General features: G+C 32.0%; 1 protein-coding gene across 1 annotated transcript; it reads right to left on the bottom strand.

The window, feature by feature from the left end:
• Nucleotides 1-7,517: 7,517 nt before the first annotated feature.
• LOC110103410 (GDSL esterase/lipase At2g04570) lies at nt 7,518-10,367 on the bottom strand. Its single transcript, XM_020832123.2, has 3 exons — nt 9,993-10,367; nt 9,394-9,889; nt 7,518-7,708 (listed from the first exon to the last, which is right to left on the bottom strand). The coding sequence occupies exons 1-3, from the start codon at nt 10,353-10,355 to the stop codon at nt 7,518-7,520; spliced, it is 1,050 nt and encodes a 349-aa protein (XP_020687782.1). The 5' UTR covers nt 10,356-10,367.
• Nucleotides 10,368-17,004: the final 6,637 nt, after the last annotated feature.

Here is a 17,004-nt window from a genome sequence, read left to right as displayed (position 1 = left end):
AATGCTACCCTTGCCTTCCAGGAGCCTTCGAAGCAAGATATTCTTCAGGGCAAAACATGCCAAGCTGGAGTCGAAGCACGCGAAGAAGTCAAAGAAGCTTCGTTAGCAACTCAATCTTTCAATACTAAATCCGGAGGGGAGGGGAGGGAAAGCAGATGACGACCTTTTTTCAAATGTGAGAGGGAGAAGGGTTGGGACCGAGGGTTGCGGGGTGGGCTGGTTCTAATGGAATACTATGGAATGCGAAGGAAGATAATACTAAGTAATGCGTGAGGAAGACGAAGGGTCATGACAGATTGAGGGTTACAATAAACCACATGTAACTCTTCACGTGAATGCAAAGAAATAAGTGAAAAAACCCCTTCGTCTTCTGCTTGCTTTAATACAAGTTTTATGTTCATAAATTAATATGTAATATAATTTAAACGATCTTTAACTTAAGATAAATATTTTAATATTAACGTTAATATTAAAACATTAATATCATTTGCTATAAAATATATATTTAAATAATAATTACCACAGATAATGAATTAAATATTTGGCTCGAAACTTTTATATGTCATTAATTGTTACGTTACAATTAATTAAGACTTTTTAATTAAGCATATGAGATATGAAGAGAAATTATAATTAATTGAATTTAATTGACGCATGAGAATAGAGAGTAGAAATTAATGGAGTGTGTTATAAATAAAGAATTTGAAGAGACATAAATGAACGTTTCAGATTATTTTAAAATTTACAAATGAACGATTAGGATCTACTAAGAGTGGAATCCCAAGCCACTTTTATATAGTAGTATAGATTTGCTGTTAAGCCTCTTTTTAATTTTAACGTTTATTTATTTATTATTTATCTTTTCTCTGGATCATATCACTTCTAAAAAAAAGGTGATATTTATTTTATGTCATGCCTATTTATCAAAATAAATAGTTTCAATATATAAATAATCAAATCTAAATATATCTTTACAATGCTCAAATAACTAGATGTGTATGACAACTAACTCATAAATAATTATATTCATACAAATCTATTCACAATAATCAACTTAAACACGAAGAATAATAACATATAAATTTTGACTAACCATATCCACTTAATAATGATAGAGAGCTTCCCCTATGGCATAATAGGGATAGCACACTTCTTACATTGATATTACGAACAACAAGTTTAATTCATGATGATAGTGAGAGAAACAAACTCCTTAAGATTAGGAGATAAATAATGTGTCATTTGTGTTATTATGACAATGATTAGGGCAGAGTCAAAAAAAAAAATTTGAATGGGGGCACAAATTAATATGATTCATTAAATTACTCTCAAAAGATTATTTTTTTTAGTGTGATCGTAAATCATGAGATATATTTTAATAAAATTTTATAAAAAGTACAACCAAAATTATATTTGTTACCGCTAAAAAGGAATCGATATATTAGCCTCATTCTTATTATTAATTAAAAATTAATATTTTTCCCAAATGTCTATTAATGAATTGAGTTCATATAAATGAATTTTATATTTATGATTATTTTATTTGAATTGTTTATTCAAGTCTTAATTTTGAACTATATTTAGATTAAATATATTTAAATTAGTATGACATAATATTCTACCTAATTCTAAATTAAATTAATTTGATATAATGGTTCACATTTAATTAAAGAAAATAATAATTTATATAAATTTATAAAGTTAATATTATTAAGTTAATTAATTTACTTAATAAGATTTATTAAAACTTTGTATTAATTAATTAACTTATTCTAAAATAATTTTACAAAAATTTTATGCAACACATCATTGCCTAATTCCCCTCCCCCCCCAAAAAAAAAAAAAAGAGCTACAATGATATTGGGGTAATCAAGAGCAAAGACTAGAGAGAGTGGAGATGGGATTTTTCAAAAAAGAGTGGGGAGAGATAGAAAGTAAAGAGAATAACATAGAGAGAGAGTGTAGCAAAATTATTACGTGCGGTCATTAGATGTCGTCCAAAGGCCAATTAGGACGCATCATGTCATATAAAAAGTTAAACTTAATCACAATTTTTAGACGTTCAAAATTTCTGAGCAGAAAAAATTACTGCATTTACAAAAAATCTCAAATAAATACTTAAAATATTCATAATCTCAATCTTTATAATATATAAAATATTACACGGTAAAAGTTTTACCTATACAAAATTATTCTTATTTTTCAATAACGAAAACACAAATTTGATCAGAAAAATATCAAAAAAATAAAAAAATCTTTTAAATAAGAAATATAGTAAAGGTTCCGTACAGCTGGACAAGCAAATTTTCCAACTACGTTGACGGACGAAAATCACTCTACGGACTCCTAATCCTAACTTTTTCTTTCTCTATCTTCTCTTTTTCTCTCAAAATCCTCTAAAATGTCTCTGTTAGCCAAATGCTTATGAATTAAATGATTTTTAATGAGAAAGTAGAATTGCTTTAAGATAATTTATAACAAAATAATATATAATATTGATATAATATTTAATTTAATCAATTTTCAATATAAATTTTATATAAATCAATTTAGGACTTTAACGATTATAGAAAAATATTCATAAAATAAATCATTTTATTTAGAAAATATTGGTGAAATCAATTTGTCAAATAGATATCTAACAGTCTCAAAATCCTCGCTTGTACTAACAGGTGTCGATTTCTTAAGAATTTTCACTTGTGCCAAAAAAATTCGTGCAATTAAAACACTACAATCTCAATTCTATAGCAAAAATAATTAGCAATTTGGAGTTATATTGACTCCAAAAAAATATTTATCTATGTCAAAATGTGAGTTGTTGCACGCTCGCTCAATCTTCTAACCTCCTCCAATATATGAGTTTAATGTCCGCACATGTTTTTCAGACATTTTTTAACTCAGTTGCTAAGTTAGCTAGCTGCTAGCTAACTAAACTCTCCTGGCTACCTACGGAGTGGCTGGTGGCTGAAGAGTATTATTCCTCAAATGCGAATGCCTACAAGCCTAATCCATAAATTTGTCCCTTATGTATTCTACCTACCACCTACATCCAATGGCAATAGTAAAAAGTATCTATAAAACCCACAAAGGATCCCTTTCCAGCAGCATCTTGGCTCTCTCGAAGCCAAGCATAATCATCCTATATATAAAACATAATATAAAATTAATCATCATATAATTATCGCTTAGAATATTTTTGTAAGAATAATATTCTTATATACTTAAATATGCCATACTGGCTCGTTCATCCACCCACTACTAGTCTTGCTGATGCTTATGAGTGTAACTATGTAACTCAACTGAAGTGGGCTCTCTATCAAGCATCTATCTCCTTTTACACTATATTTTAGTTTAGAATGTATATATAAAGAAATTATTAAAATTTATTAAAATTCTTACCAATCGTCGTCTATGCTCATTGTGGAACAGAGCCCCTAGTATGTAGGGAGCTTCCCAGACCTCTGACATCGGAAGATCTATTATGCATGTTCTGCTCCCTCCTCACTATGTAGTCTGAGCCACCCCAAGCAGTCTTGAGTCCAGCCCATACACACTCAGCAATCCAAAGAGGATGCTTGTATGTCTATCTAATGTGAGTAAATATGTTTCACAGAAGAGTTGCTCCACGCTTCTTAAAATTTATTCTAATTTGAGTATCAAGTTGAGGCAACCAATAGAAATCTCATTGTACACAACAAATTAGGAAAAAATATTATTTATTAGCTTAATAAAAAAAATGGGCAACTGTTAATAATATTGAGGCTTACTTACCTCAAACTTTCTGATCGAACCATGTGTCATGTACTTCATTGAAGAAGATACTTAGTTCGGTTAAGAGATTTAAAATTAAATATGGAAGAGAACTAAAAATAATGGGCAACAAACATTCCATGATGATGTGACAGTCATGACTTTTTAATTTTAATAATTTCTACGATCTTATATCAACACATCTATTAAGGTTGGAAGCATATCCATAAAGTAGCTTTTGACTCTGCACTCATTCACAAACCACTCTCATTTGCTCTAAAGTGAAAATGAATGGAGCTTTTGACTTTAGAACTTTACCATTTTCACCATCCTTCAACTCAAGCATTTTTTTACTGCAAATATTCTTCAAATCCATCATAGCTTTTACATTATATTTAGATTTGTCCTTGATGTCTATCATTGTATTAAATATATTTTAGAAAACATTTGTCTCTTATGAATCACATCTAAATTATTTCTGATCAAGTTTGTTCTTCAACAAGGCAAAGACAAGAAAATACTCTTCTTTGACCAATTATGAGTAACTCCACACCCGGGTAAATTTGTGATGGAATTGTGGTGAAAAATTCATCTCAATTTTGCCACAATTCCATCACAAAATCTATGACAAAAAATTCCATCGCAAATCCGATGCAATTTTGTCGAAAAAAAATTTTCATCGCAAATCTGCCGCAAATCACTAGTTTTCTTGTTGTAAATATTTAATCAGTCTTTTATAAGTATAATTGAATATTGTGATGGGAACTCGGTTTAACCTACTAAGTTATAGACTCTCTCTACTATTGTCATACAATTTCTAGCAAAGGTAAAAAATATCATTGATTAGTTTCGGTCTGATAGAAAGCAAGAAATCTAGTCATCACGTATTTATGATTTTGAAATTTCAGGATATTATATTTTGTTAAACATATTGGAATTTAGATTCTTGTATATAATTATTTTTGAAAATGAAACTTATATTTTGCATACTCTGGATATTTATTTTACGTACATGTAATGATTAGTGGATCTAATGTATTTACATTTGTGAGTGATTGGCTTAGTTTAATAAAGGAATAAAAGTTATATTCTCTTTAAATCTTTGGGTGTCACAATTCTTACTCATATTTTTAATAGTTTTGATTTTGTAAGGATTTTCTCTCTCTTGAAATTATTAAAAATGTATTTTCTTTTAATACTTCGAGCTTTGTATATAACTTTTTTGTATTTGTAGATATGATTTTCATAAGTATTTTGATTATAATATTATTGAATTTTACCTGGTAAATTAGTAGTTATGAATTTCTGATGTTAATGTATAGTATATAAATTTTATAATTTTTTTCTGTATTTCATGGATTATTATATTAGTTTGTATTATAGTTTCATAAATCACTTTTAGCTTTATGATAATGTTGATTTTACTATTGATTGATATGGATTTTAAATTTATTTATTTCTTATTCTGATAGACTATTGATTATTGATTGATATCAACTGGAATTAGAGCATGTATGTTAATTATCTTGCCTTACATTAAATATAGTGGTATTTTTTTATTACATACTTACTGGGCTTTTATGTTCATTATGATTTTAGGTAAATATAAGAAACCTGCATAGTAAGCCTAGAAAGTGGCAATAGTTTTGTTCTACTTTTAGCTCTTTTGTTTTATATGAACTCTTTTATAGCCTGTAGTGACTATTGTATATATTCTTTTGGACTTTAGACTTTGAAATAATATATAAAAATTGACTATATAAATATAATTATGTTTATTGATGTTTATATTTTTTCTAAATGCAAATTAATTAGCTCTAATTATCAATGATTTGATTGTTAATGAATTGAAAAATAAATGATAATAAAGAAGAAATTAAGTTTTTTTTCATTTTAGATCCTGAGGTGTGACATCTTTGAGGACCTAAATTATTATTATTTGGATAAATAGACTTTGATGTTTGAAAATAGGAGCCAATTAATACATCACTAGAAAATATATCCTTTCAAACATTGAACTTGTGGAAAGTATTTGAATTAGGTATTCATGGAATATATCGACTTCATGACCATTTCAACTTTATTTTTAATAAATTTATAATCAAAATATACATTTTGAAGAGGCAATCTAACAAAGACAAGATCATCCAAATTTTATGTCAGTAATATATTTAAATGATCAAATGAATTATATGATCAAGGGATCAATATGAAGAATCTCATGGAGTGATTTGATTTCTAATTAAAATGACTATAATGTTCAACTCTAGAAATAAAGAAATAAGCCCTATACTTGAAATGACCATAATGCCGCTCTCTTAAAATATATAAATAAGCCTACTTCCACACATTTGGAAGGTTAGGAAATGCACAAGAATGATTATAGATGAGTCTCTAGAGCTCTATCTAGAAGCACTCGATAATAAGGTCAATTCTTGTCAACCGCACCGATGAACTTGTCCATTGTTGTCAATATAGTTGATGCCTACTGTCGACACCAACACTAAAACTCGCTATTGACATCAACCCCAATATCCTCCATCGAAACCAATGTTAGCATCCACTGCTAACACTACACTAACACTTTCCATTGCCAATAAGCCAAATGCTTGTTGTAGATAATAATGTTAACTCTTTCCATCTCTACTAAGGTTTATGTATGCATTCTTAGTTAAAGGTTATCCGTCCTATAAAGATAATCACTAAACAAACCATCAATAATTTCTTAATAACATTTTTAACTTCTCAAGGCTACTGCTTCCACCATAGAAGTTATCTTTCACATTTCATATTTAGAATAGTGTATCAATATCTTTTCCATTTGAAGAGAAGGGCATTATATTTATAGTCAATGACTAACATTATCTGAATTATTTTACCTAGGTCAAGTCATACGGTTTGCCCCATTCCTAAAATTTTTATTTAAAAAAACCACAAGTCGCTTATAAGCTACTCTCAACTTATTTATTAATGTGTGTGGAATTTTTGTTAAGACTATAACCTTTCTATTCTACTGCTAATTTTACAACATGTAATATTTATATTGATATATTTATAGGAATATAGTTGTGGGACACTACTCCCTTTCTCTAACTCCTCTAGGTTTCCCTCTTTACCCCACTAAGCTAGAAGACTAGTCTCGAATGCCTTATCTCTAACTATTATTATTTATCGCTCTTGTTAATTAATTTTTATAAAAGCAAATTTTCACGGTATTGAATCTCAAGATAACACAATTATTTTTAATTACCTATGAAATATATATATTATTTATAATCTAGCTAGGTTAATCAGATTTTATATTAACTTAATAATTTGATAAGCATGCGAACAATAGGATGATCATATAAAATATGAATGACCAACAAAATTATACTTTTTGGCTTATATTTCATTTCTCAAAACCATTTAAACTCCTTTAAATATAATGAATAATTCATGAGTTTAATTTTAATCTATTTGAAAAATACTAATCACCCATTGTAATCATGCATGCATAATTATCTTTTCATGCAATTGGATCCTTTTCATTAACAAAATTTTAATGAATTTACTTAATAATAAAAATCTATAAAGCACTTAATTTATATCATGTGTATATAGCTAAATTGAAATTAAGGTCATTAAAAGTACAATTGCTATGTTATATTACTTCTTGAAGGTAAATATATTGAAATCTAGTTGAAAGGATATAGATGATTATTCTCTTCATAAGAGGAAGAAATTCATCTCAAATGAAAAAAGTATACATGTATATGTATGTGTATTCACATAAAACGAGCCAAGGTGGTGTTGACAATATAATCAGCCAACAGTTTATTCATCTTCTGCGTAGGGTGGATAGCATCCCAGAACACATACTTATCTGCATTTTTACATGTTAATGGAATCTTGCACAAGTAGCCCAATTCCATTAGTCCACTGGCACCACAACAACCTACCTTTGCAACCTCAAATCCTACACATAACAAAATAGTTGGTAAAAAGAAAAGAATTTGAATGAGTTAGATTTTTGAAAAAAAAAAATCTTAAATTTAGTAAAGAGGTGAGAATTAGAAAACTAGAATGTGGGTAGTAGGCTTTACTTTATGCGAGCTTATTCATGCAATGAGATCTAAAGCTGACTATATAAGTCAAGCTAGACAATTAAAGCAGCATCATGCCTCTCATTTTAGATTTCATTTGGGGCAGCTTTCTTACTGTTTTTTAAAATAATTTTTAGTATAAAAATTAAAAATTGTGTACTATAAAGCTAGTTTATGAAGAAATAAGAAAGCCGTCCCAAACAAAGCCTTTTTTCTTTCATTTAAGCGAATCTTTTTATGTTTTGGGATTTAATTCTTTTATACCCTTCACCACCGTTGTAAATACAAGTCTTCATATCCCTCCTTCATGCTACCTTTTCACAACTTCTATGGTAGAAATAACTGCATTAATTCAACATGATGGATATTTATATTTGCTAAGTCATTTTATTGTTACTGCTACATTTTTTCTCCCCTTAAGAATTTGACTTATAAAATTCATGTTATTTTAATATGTTATCATGATGGCATGCTTTGCATGGTGAGTTTGGTGACTATATTTTGTTTTGTATGTTATGTAAGTTGCTTCTTTCATTCCTTATGATATATTATTTACTAAATAACTAGATGTCAAGTATCACATTGCGAGGAATAACTAATTAACCTCGATAACAATATATGTCATAGTTAAAATGGTGGTAGAATTAAGCTGAAAATATATACTAATAACGATCTCTCTCGATTTTCCCAAAAAAAAAAAAAAAATAACGATCTCTCTTCTTGCAAGTTTAGATATATGTGTTTATTGCACTATAAATTTCAAAGTTAAGCCATCCTTACACTATATATATGTTGACTTACAAAATTTGCTTTCTTTGTCACAACCCCTTGTGGGTTAAATTAATCTAGTAATCAAAGTGGTACATATGATACTACTTGAATTGCATTGATTTCATAATATTTAAATATTATTGTGCCCTAAAAATATATAATTTACTATTAATCCATCAAATAATACAACATTTTATTTAAATATTTATATGCATATATGTTATACTTAATAATATATATCAGTAAACTTTTATACTTATTAATGAGATGTTAAAAATCATGTATAAATATCACTATATTTTAAGACTAAACATCTTAAAATACTCTTTAGTAAATTATAGTTAGGGCTATCAAATATAATAACTATTATTATGATTCATGGATCTCCTCTGATCTGAACGGGAAAATCTTATTTGAAATATTATTAATATGCTAGTGATTATAATGAAAATATTTTATATATAATATAATTATAAATGATAGGAACAAGAAAAATTTAAACATCTAATAATTTCATTATAATTGAATATTTAAATTTTATCAATATGTTCATGTATATGAATAAATGTTTTTAATCCTGAAAAACTAAGACTCCTATTTATACAATTATCCTCAAGTTAGGAAAATAGTTCTCTTATGTGTTGCTTCGATCTTGAATAACAAGAATGATCTTAACATAAAATCAGATTATAAATTTATTCTTCATTGAAAAATCAGTAGAATTTAAGAATAATGAAGTAACTATATAGATTAAGGGAAACTATTTAAAAAAAAAAAATTAACTCACCATAAGAAGATGGACTCTTGACAACTGTGTCAAAGAAATCATAAATATTGCCATAAACCAGGCGGAGGTCCGGCCTTTCCATGCTGAGCTTCTCCACCAATTTCTGCAGCTCGACGTTGAACTCTCGGGCCACTCTGTTGTACTCCTGGTTGCATTCGTCAAACTGAAACAGCCGAGAGTTGATTGAGCGCTCCAGTGGCAGGCAACCCATTGGAGGCAGCCCAGTGAGGTCTATCTTTCGAGCTCCCAACGCATAGATTTCATTCACAAACCACTTGGCGATTCCAATGAGGAAACTCTGGTACTCTTTGACGGTAAGAGCTGAAGACCTGACGGGAACAGCAAAATAGTTCTCCAGGAAATCGTTGGTCCCTATGCTTATGATGTAGAGACCCTCCCCTATTGTCTCCCTTGCCTTTGCCTCTCCTTGGAAGCCTTTCAACTTCCCTATGTAATCTTTGAAGTACTCCAGCTCCTTCCACAGTGGAATGACAGACTAGGAAGAAACGATGATTAAAAGCAGTATTTATAAGAATTTTACATAATTTAAGAGAAAAGAAAAAAAAAAAAGATCTATTGACATTGAATGAGTTACGTACCGCAACGTTGGAAGTGGCATTGTCGTAGCCGGTGGCTGCGGAGGCAAAGCAGACGCCAATGGCAAAGTCCTTAATGCCATACGCCGGATCAAGATAAGGTGGAATTGCGGGGGAGAGGTTGAAGGCTTGGGAGATGAAGTCTGTGGCTAGTCGACCGTTGGAGAATCTCCCCGTTGGTTTTCCTCCATCAAAGTCGCGTCCATAGGGCTCATAATTGGACTTTACAACAGTGTTGACGAAATTGTTGTTGCCGGAGTCGACTGTCGAGTCGCCAAACACGATGATCACCGGGACCTTCGCTGCAGAAGAGCCAAGCAGCACAAGCAGGAGCAGAAAAAACAAGCCCAGACACCATTGCGGCATCTTCACTATGCTTGTTCCAGGTTCTTTTTTGCTTGTGGCCTTGCAGGTTATTATTCTGTTCTGGTTGGTTATCTGAAGAAGAAGACGAAGAAGAAAAGTAGCTTGTTTTTGTAACGACAATATTGTTTGGTGATCTGAATGCAGAAATCGAGCTGATATTCTTACCGACTTTTTTTAGCCACTTTTAATGGGATACAAAAAAAAAAAAAAAAATTTTTTCCAGAATTTGTTGATGGTGGGATTGACTTATCAATACCAGTTGAGCCTGTTGAGCCAAATGATTCAGTTATCTAAAAATACTGAAATGGTAGTTGTTGCGTGCGAGAATATACGCGGCGGTAGAGTTTGTAAATTCACGTCCTAGCGTTGCACGAGTATTTCACACACAAACAGAAAAGAGAAAGTGAACACCAAGGTTTTTACGTGGAAAACCCCAAAAGGGAAAAAACCACGGGGCCTCGCCCAGTTGTAAAGTTTCACTAGTGATTTAGCAGATTACAGATGGTTGATTCGTCCCACAAGTTGGGATAATCAGAATACAATTTGTTTCTCCCAGGAAGTTTACAAAATTCTGCAGATTCTCTGCGTTTTCCGAAAATTGAACTACTTCTCAAAAGAAAACCAAAAGCTGGAGAGAATTCTAAGATATTATTGTTATTGTTCATTGTACAAGAGAAGCTGTTTGTTATGTATTTAATATTTTTGTCTAATGAACTATTATATGTTTTTGGTATTTTTATACTGGTTTGGCCTTATATTAAATTATATATATATTATTGAGTCCGAGAGTTTGCTATCTTAGTATTTATATGAAGCCGATGGAAATTGTTCATTTTACGACCGATTTTCGGAGAAAATTTTTTTCGTCCGTAAAATCCACGTAAGAAAATTTTTCTAACAAAAAATAATTGTCAAAAATTATTTTTTTCCAGTAGAACAAAACCAACGAAATTTTTTTCTAATGACTGTCTAGCGAAAAAAGGCTGCCGAAATAATTTAAAAAAAAAAAATACAACAGCAGCTGCTCGCCCAGTTGCCCGAGCGCTGCACGCCTACCCGCAACTGCTACCCAACAACTGGGCATTTGTGAATCCCGTGGGATTTTCACCTGAAAGCCGCTGAAACATATTCAATCGAAAAATCCGTCAGGAATAGGCGATTTTCATGTAGTGGGTCCAACACACTTATTGATAAGATAGGGGTGCAAGTATTGTAAGACACTTGTTTTTATGTGAAAAATCTAAAAAATAAAAAAAAGTATAGGGCCTAACTCAGTTAAAATAATTCCAATAATACTTTTCATTGATCATAAATGATGCCCTTCCTCAATGGACTATGTTGATTTAGTGTAGTAAACATACAATGTACATAGTATATTTTGTGATTAAAGTTGGAAGTGTCTTGTGGCATGAGAGTTGTCTTTAAATTGCTTGTTTGTTGGATCTAAATTATTTGAGAATGTGAGAATAGAGACTAAGAAGTGCATCCCAAATCCTTGCTAACTTCAAGAGTCAAAGTTAATATCAATGGCATGCATCGATCTTATAAAATAATGAAATGTATAGATTGAATTTATTAGTAATGATAGCTAATTAAGTCAACGTGCATTAATATAACTAGGCGACAATAATTAGAAGAATGTGGGATAGAGAAGAGGCAATAGTTCGAAGACTGTAGAACGGAGGATTGTAGTTAAGTGATAGAGGTTCCAAATAAAAGTTGGAAAATCGTAGTTGAACAATGGTAGTCGGAGGATTCTAATTGGATGATGGCTAGAGGATGTAGTTTAGCAATAATAGTAAGAGGACCATAGTCAAGTAATGTTGGTTAGAGTTTGGAGGACTGTTATCGAATGATGGTGGTTAGAGGGTCATAAATGAATAATAGTGGTCGAAGAATTATAGTAAGGCAATAATGAATTAGAGGATCATAGTTGGAAAATAGCTATCGAAGGACTATATATAATAGGGCGATGATGGTTGGAGGATAGTAATTGAATGACAAAAGTCAAAAGGTCGTAGTTAGGGTGATAATGGTTGGATGACCAGTCATCAGATGATGAGGGATTAGGGATCATAGCTATGTCATTGTGGTCATATGACCATAATTCAATAATGGTGGTCAAATGATCATAGTTGGACGACAATGGTCAAAGGCTCATAGTCAAACGATTGTGGACAGAGGATCTAGTCGATCAACAATGATCGGAGGATTGTGATTTGAGGACCATGGTCAGAGAACTATGATTGGAGGACGATGATTAGAGGATGGTGGTCGGCTGGTTAGAGGATCATATTCAGGGAGGTCATAGGACAGTAGTCAAGTGGTTGTGGTGGAATGATGACAATCATCTAGTTTTCCTATAGCAACTATTAGATGGTTGTCAAATGGTTGTGATCGGGTGGTGGTCTGATAGAGGTAGCTGGTTAGTGCTTCGAAGTTATCTATCAGGTGTTACTTCAATAACAGCAATTCCATAGTGGCAATCGAGTGGTGGTCCAACTCCAATGGTCTGACAGTGGTGTTTGAGTGAAACTTTAGGATTGTTAGAGTCTCTCTATTCTCTTAAATCTCAAGCCAAAGTCCAATGTACAATTCCTCCATAACGTAGAGAGTAGATATCCATTTATAGATTTTTTTAGAGTGGCATATCCCGTAAATATAGTTAAAATCCAAAACATGTCACCGGACGGATCATATTAATTTCATCAAATCATAAATTATTCTTTTAACATTTGAGGGCCTTAATATTGTCAAAATTAAGTAATTATAAGCTCTTTGGACTTGTTTCATCAAGATGCTCAATATGATCATAAGCATGTCAAATTTTGAAAATAATTTCATCCTCTAATTAATATTCAAATTTCAATCATGCTTTAAGAGTTTGAGTTGGGTTTACTCAGACTTAGATTGAACCGCATTTGATATCATTGAGTTCATTTCATCGAGACATTTAGTTCGACTGATGATTTATTATAAATCCTATGATATCCCAAAATACCGAACAAATTATTAATTATATCCTATAATTATCTCAACAAGATAAACATAATCTATTCTTAACGGAAAAAACTACTACTAATTTCTAATTATTTTCTTTTTAAAGACCTATAACTGTATGTAAAATTAATTATGAAATTATTAGAAAAAATAAGATTTTTAAAATCTGTAATGAATATTACGGTTTTTTTTTTTAACATCACATTCTAATTTATTTGATTATAAAAAGCTCATTCTTATGCTAATTTTTAAAAATATATAAAAAAAATTATATTTACATGGAGCCAGTGGCTCAACAGTTGGGAGAATTTTCTCCTACTATTGAGTTCTACTCTTGAAACACATGCAAACATACTAACTGCTAATTTTTAATTTAAATTTGCTCAAGTCCCAAACAAAATGGATAATCATCAACAAATTAAAGCTCAATAACTAATTTTAGAAGGAAGCCTCTAAATACAGAGTTTTTAATCTATTAAGCCTTAGTTAATTATTTCAATAACTCTAATCAAATAGTTTAAGGTTTATAACATTTTCCGTGGAAAATTTATTTTGTGCGATCACCGAATGACATCCAAAAGTGAATGAGAATGCGTCACATTTGTTGTGTATTATTATTGTATTGCTTGATATTAGGGGTGTCAATTTCGGGTCACGGGTCGGGTTTGGGTCGAACCCAGAACTGACCCAGCACTGTGCGGGTCAACCCGAACTGACCCGTTTTTACAAACGATCTGCTTTTGGGACCCAAATCCAACCCGCTTCGGGTTCGGGTCAACCCAACCTGACATGGTTTATGGGATTTGACTGAAGAAGGGCGTGAAGATGAGGTGAGTTGCAGCCTCCCGTTGCTGGTTCCAGTCTCGGCGAGGTGCCTTGGAGGCTTGGACTGCGGCGAGCTCCCTCTCCGATTTGGGTCAAACGTCAAGGACGCAAGGTTTCCAATGAGCTCCCACTCCTTGCGTCTGGTGGTCCCGCGGAGCTGCAGATGAAAGGTGCGGCGGGGCGTCACTCCTGGCGTTTGGCCGCTGGCGGTCTCGCGGAGCTTCTGATCCAACTGTGATGGACCGACAGGCGACGCTGAAAGTATGACGAACTGAATGTGACGGGACGAGTGACTAGCTGACACGACTCGTGAGTGATGCGCGCCGCGGCTAACAAGTGACGAGAATGACGACTGACAGGATGTTTATGGGTTAAATTAGATCGGTTTCGTGTTTCCGGGTCAACCCGAATCCGACCCGTTTTTGTAAACGGGTCAAAATCTATGACCCTAACCCGACCCGGTTTTTGTAAACGGGTTGATCCGAACCCGAAATTTTCGTGTCGGGTTCGAGTCGGGTTTTCGGGTCGTGTCCAATACTGACACCCCTAATTGATACTGAATGATGTGATGTATTTTGATTAGTAACCACACAAAATAATTTCTTCTAAGTAGGAAGGGTTAATGCACCCAATGCCTCTATCTAATCCATTATCGTTATGACTAATGATCATCCTTAATTAATTTCCGAATTCTAATAGTATCTTATCAGATGTTCGTTTCCTTTATTATTGCTTTATTGTCAGTTAGGCTGTCATATATTGTCGGCGGTCACTGAAGGCACAAGGAAGTTTCAAGATCCACTAAAACCGTTCAAAAGCTCTTCGAGATAATATTCTGATGCCAATCTTGATGTTCTGAGATCGGATGTTCGAACTATTCCAAGGGTAAGATGCATTTGTATCGTTTTTATAGATATGACATGTTGTATAAGATTTTGGAGACTCGATCGGTCCGTTTTCTGCTTTGCCACTATCGAAGAGGTCGCCAGGACGTCGCTGGCAATTTTTCTTTTGCAAATAAACCTATAACAACCTTAGAATTATGTAGCAAACGCTTTCGATGCCTTTTATTATTATTATTATTATTATTATTTTGTGTAATTTAGGGACTAGAAGAATAATTATAAAAATTTACAACTCAGTAAAACAGAAAAAATCTGTGAGGAGCTGCAATAAAAAAAACTGCAATACTAAGAGCTAATAAAAAGGAAAACAACATATGCATTCCTTAAGTTTGAGTGTAACTTTTCTATCACATAATAAGTCTGATACATTCATAAACTTCAATCATCTAACTTGCATTCTACTAATAATATCTCCATTTATTTCACCATCACTCTGAACAATAGACCCAAGAATTCTAAAATATATATTTTTATTAATGACTTGATCACCCAAAGTCACAATCCCCCCCACAAATTATTCATACTAAAATTATATTTCATATATTCAGTTTTAGATATACTCAAACAAAAGCCTTTAGACTCTAAATTTGATCTCCGAAATTCAAGTTTACCTTCAACTCCCTCTCTTGTTTTATCAACAAGAAGAATATCATCCGCAAAAAGCATACATCAGGGTACAACCTCTTGCAAATATCTAGTGAGAACATTCATGACTAAAGCAAAAAAGATATGAGCTTAAGGCTGATACTTGATGTAATCCAAGTAAAATAAGATAATACTTGGTCAAACCACCTTGTGTTTGGACACAAGTAACAGCTCCTGCATACATATCCTTAGTGACTTGAATATAAGCATTACTAATCTCTTTCTTTTCTAGAACTCTCCATAACACTTCTCTTTGAACTTTATCATATGCTTTCTCTAAATCAATAAATATCATATGTAGATCCTCCTTATTCTCTCTATACTTCTCCATCAAACCTCTCAATAAATGTATAGCTTCCATAGTAGACCTACCAACATGAATCCAAATTGATTTATGAAGATAGATTTTTTTCTCAGAAGAGCTCAGCAGTCAGAACGAGTTCAGCCGCAATCAAGAAGAACATAGAAGAGCAAGAGATACAGCTAAGCAAAGTCAGAACGAGTTCAGCCGTAATCAAGAAAAACAGAGAAGAGCAAGAAATACAGCTAAGCAAACGCATTACAGCCACATACTCAGAAATGAATCTCAGCCACATGTACAATCAGTACACTAGTATAAATATACCACTGGTCACAATGTAATGAGATACGAAATAAGAAATCATTTTCAATACTCCCTTTGTCGTTTCTTTATGGTATTAGAGTGGGAAACTTGAAGAAGGCAAGAACTGTTAGAACCAATGTTGTGAAAATCGGACCGGACAACGAACCGGAAGAGGGAGAGGTTCACGGTTTGACCGGTCGAACCGGATGACGTTATAAATCATAATATTATTAAAAATTAATAACATAAAAATCATATAATATAAGTATATGAACATTTAATAATATTTATAAAATTTTAAAATATATAATAAAATTTTATACATATAAATATCATTTAAGAATAATACATTATACATGCATCATTGAAATTTCTGATTTCAAATATCAAAAATATTGTTCGCACCCAGTTATCTAATGATAACTACCCCATATGGAAATCCCAAGTAGTTAAACTTTTGAAAGCAAATGGATTCATCCAATTCATAGATCCAGATACATCCCCGCCAATCCGTTTGTAGCAAGCATAAGACGGGTCATCTACAGTCAATCCCAAGCATATGGAATGGATGCTTATTGATCAGAACCTGGCAGCATCAATTTGTTCCACGATCACACCAGCAATCCTACCGTATGTTCTCCATTTGGAATCAACAGCAGAAATCTAGACA

The sequence above is a fragment of the Dendrobium catenatum genome, unplaced genomic scaffold, assembly GCF_001605985.2.
Source record: "Dendrobium catenatum unplaced genomic scaffold, ASM160598v2 fragScaff_scaffold_1056, whole genome shotgun sequence".
Lineage (NCBI taxonomy): Eukaryota > Viridiplantae > Streptophyta > Magnoliopsida > Asparagales > Orchidaceae > Dendrobium > Dendrobium catenatum.
The sequence above is the reverse complement of the archived record's forward strand: the minus strand, read 5'-3'. Positions and strand labels throughout refer to the sequence as shown.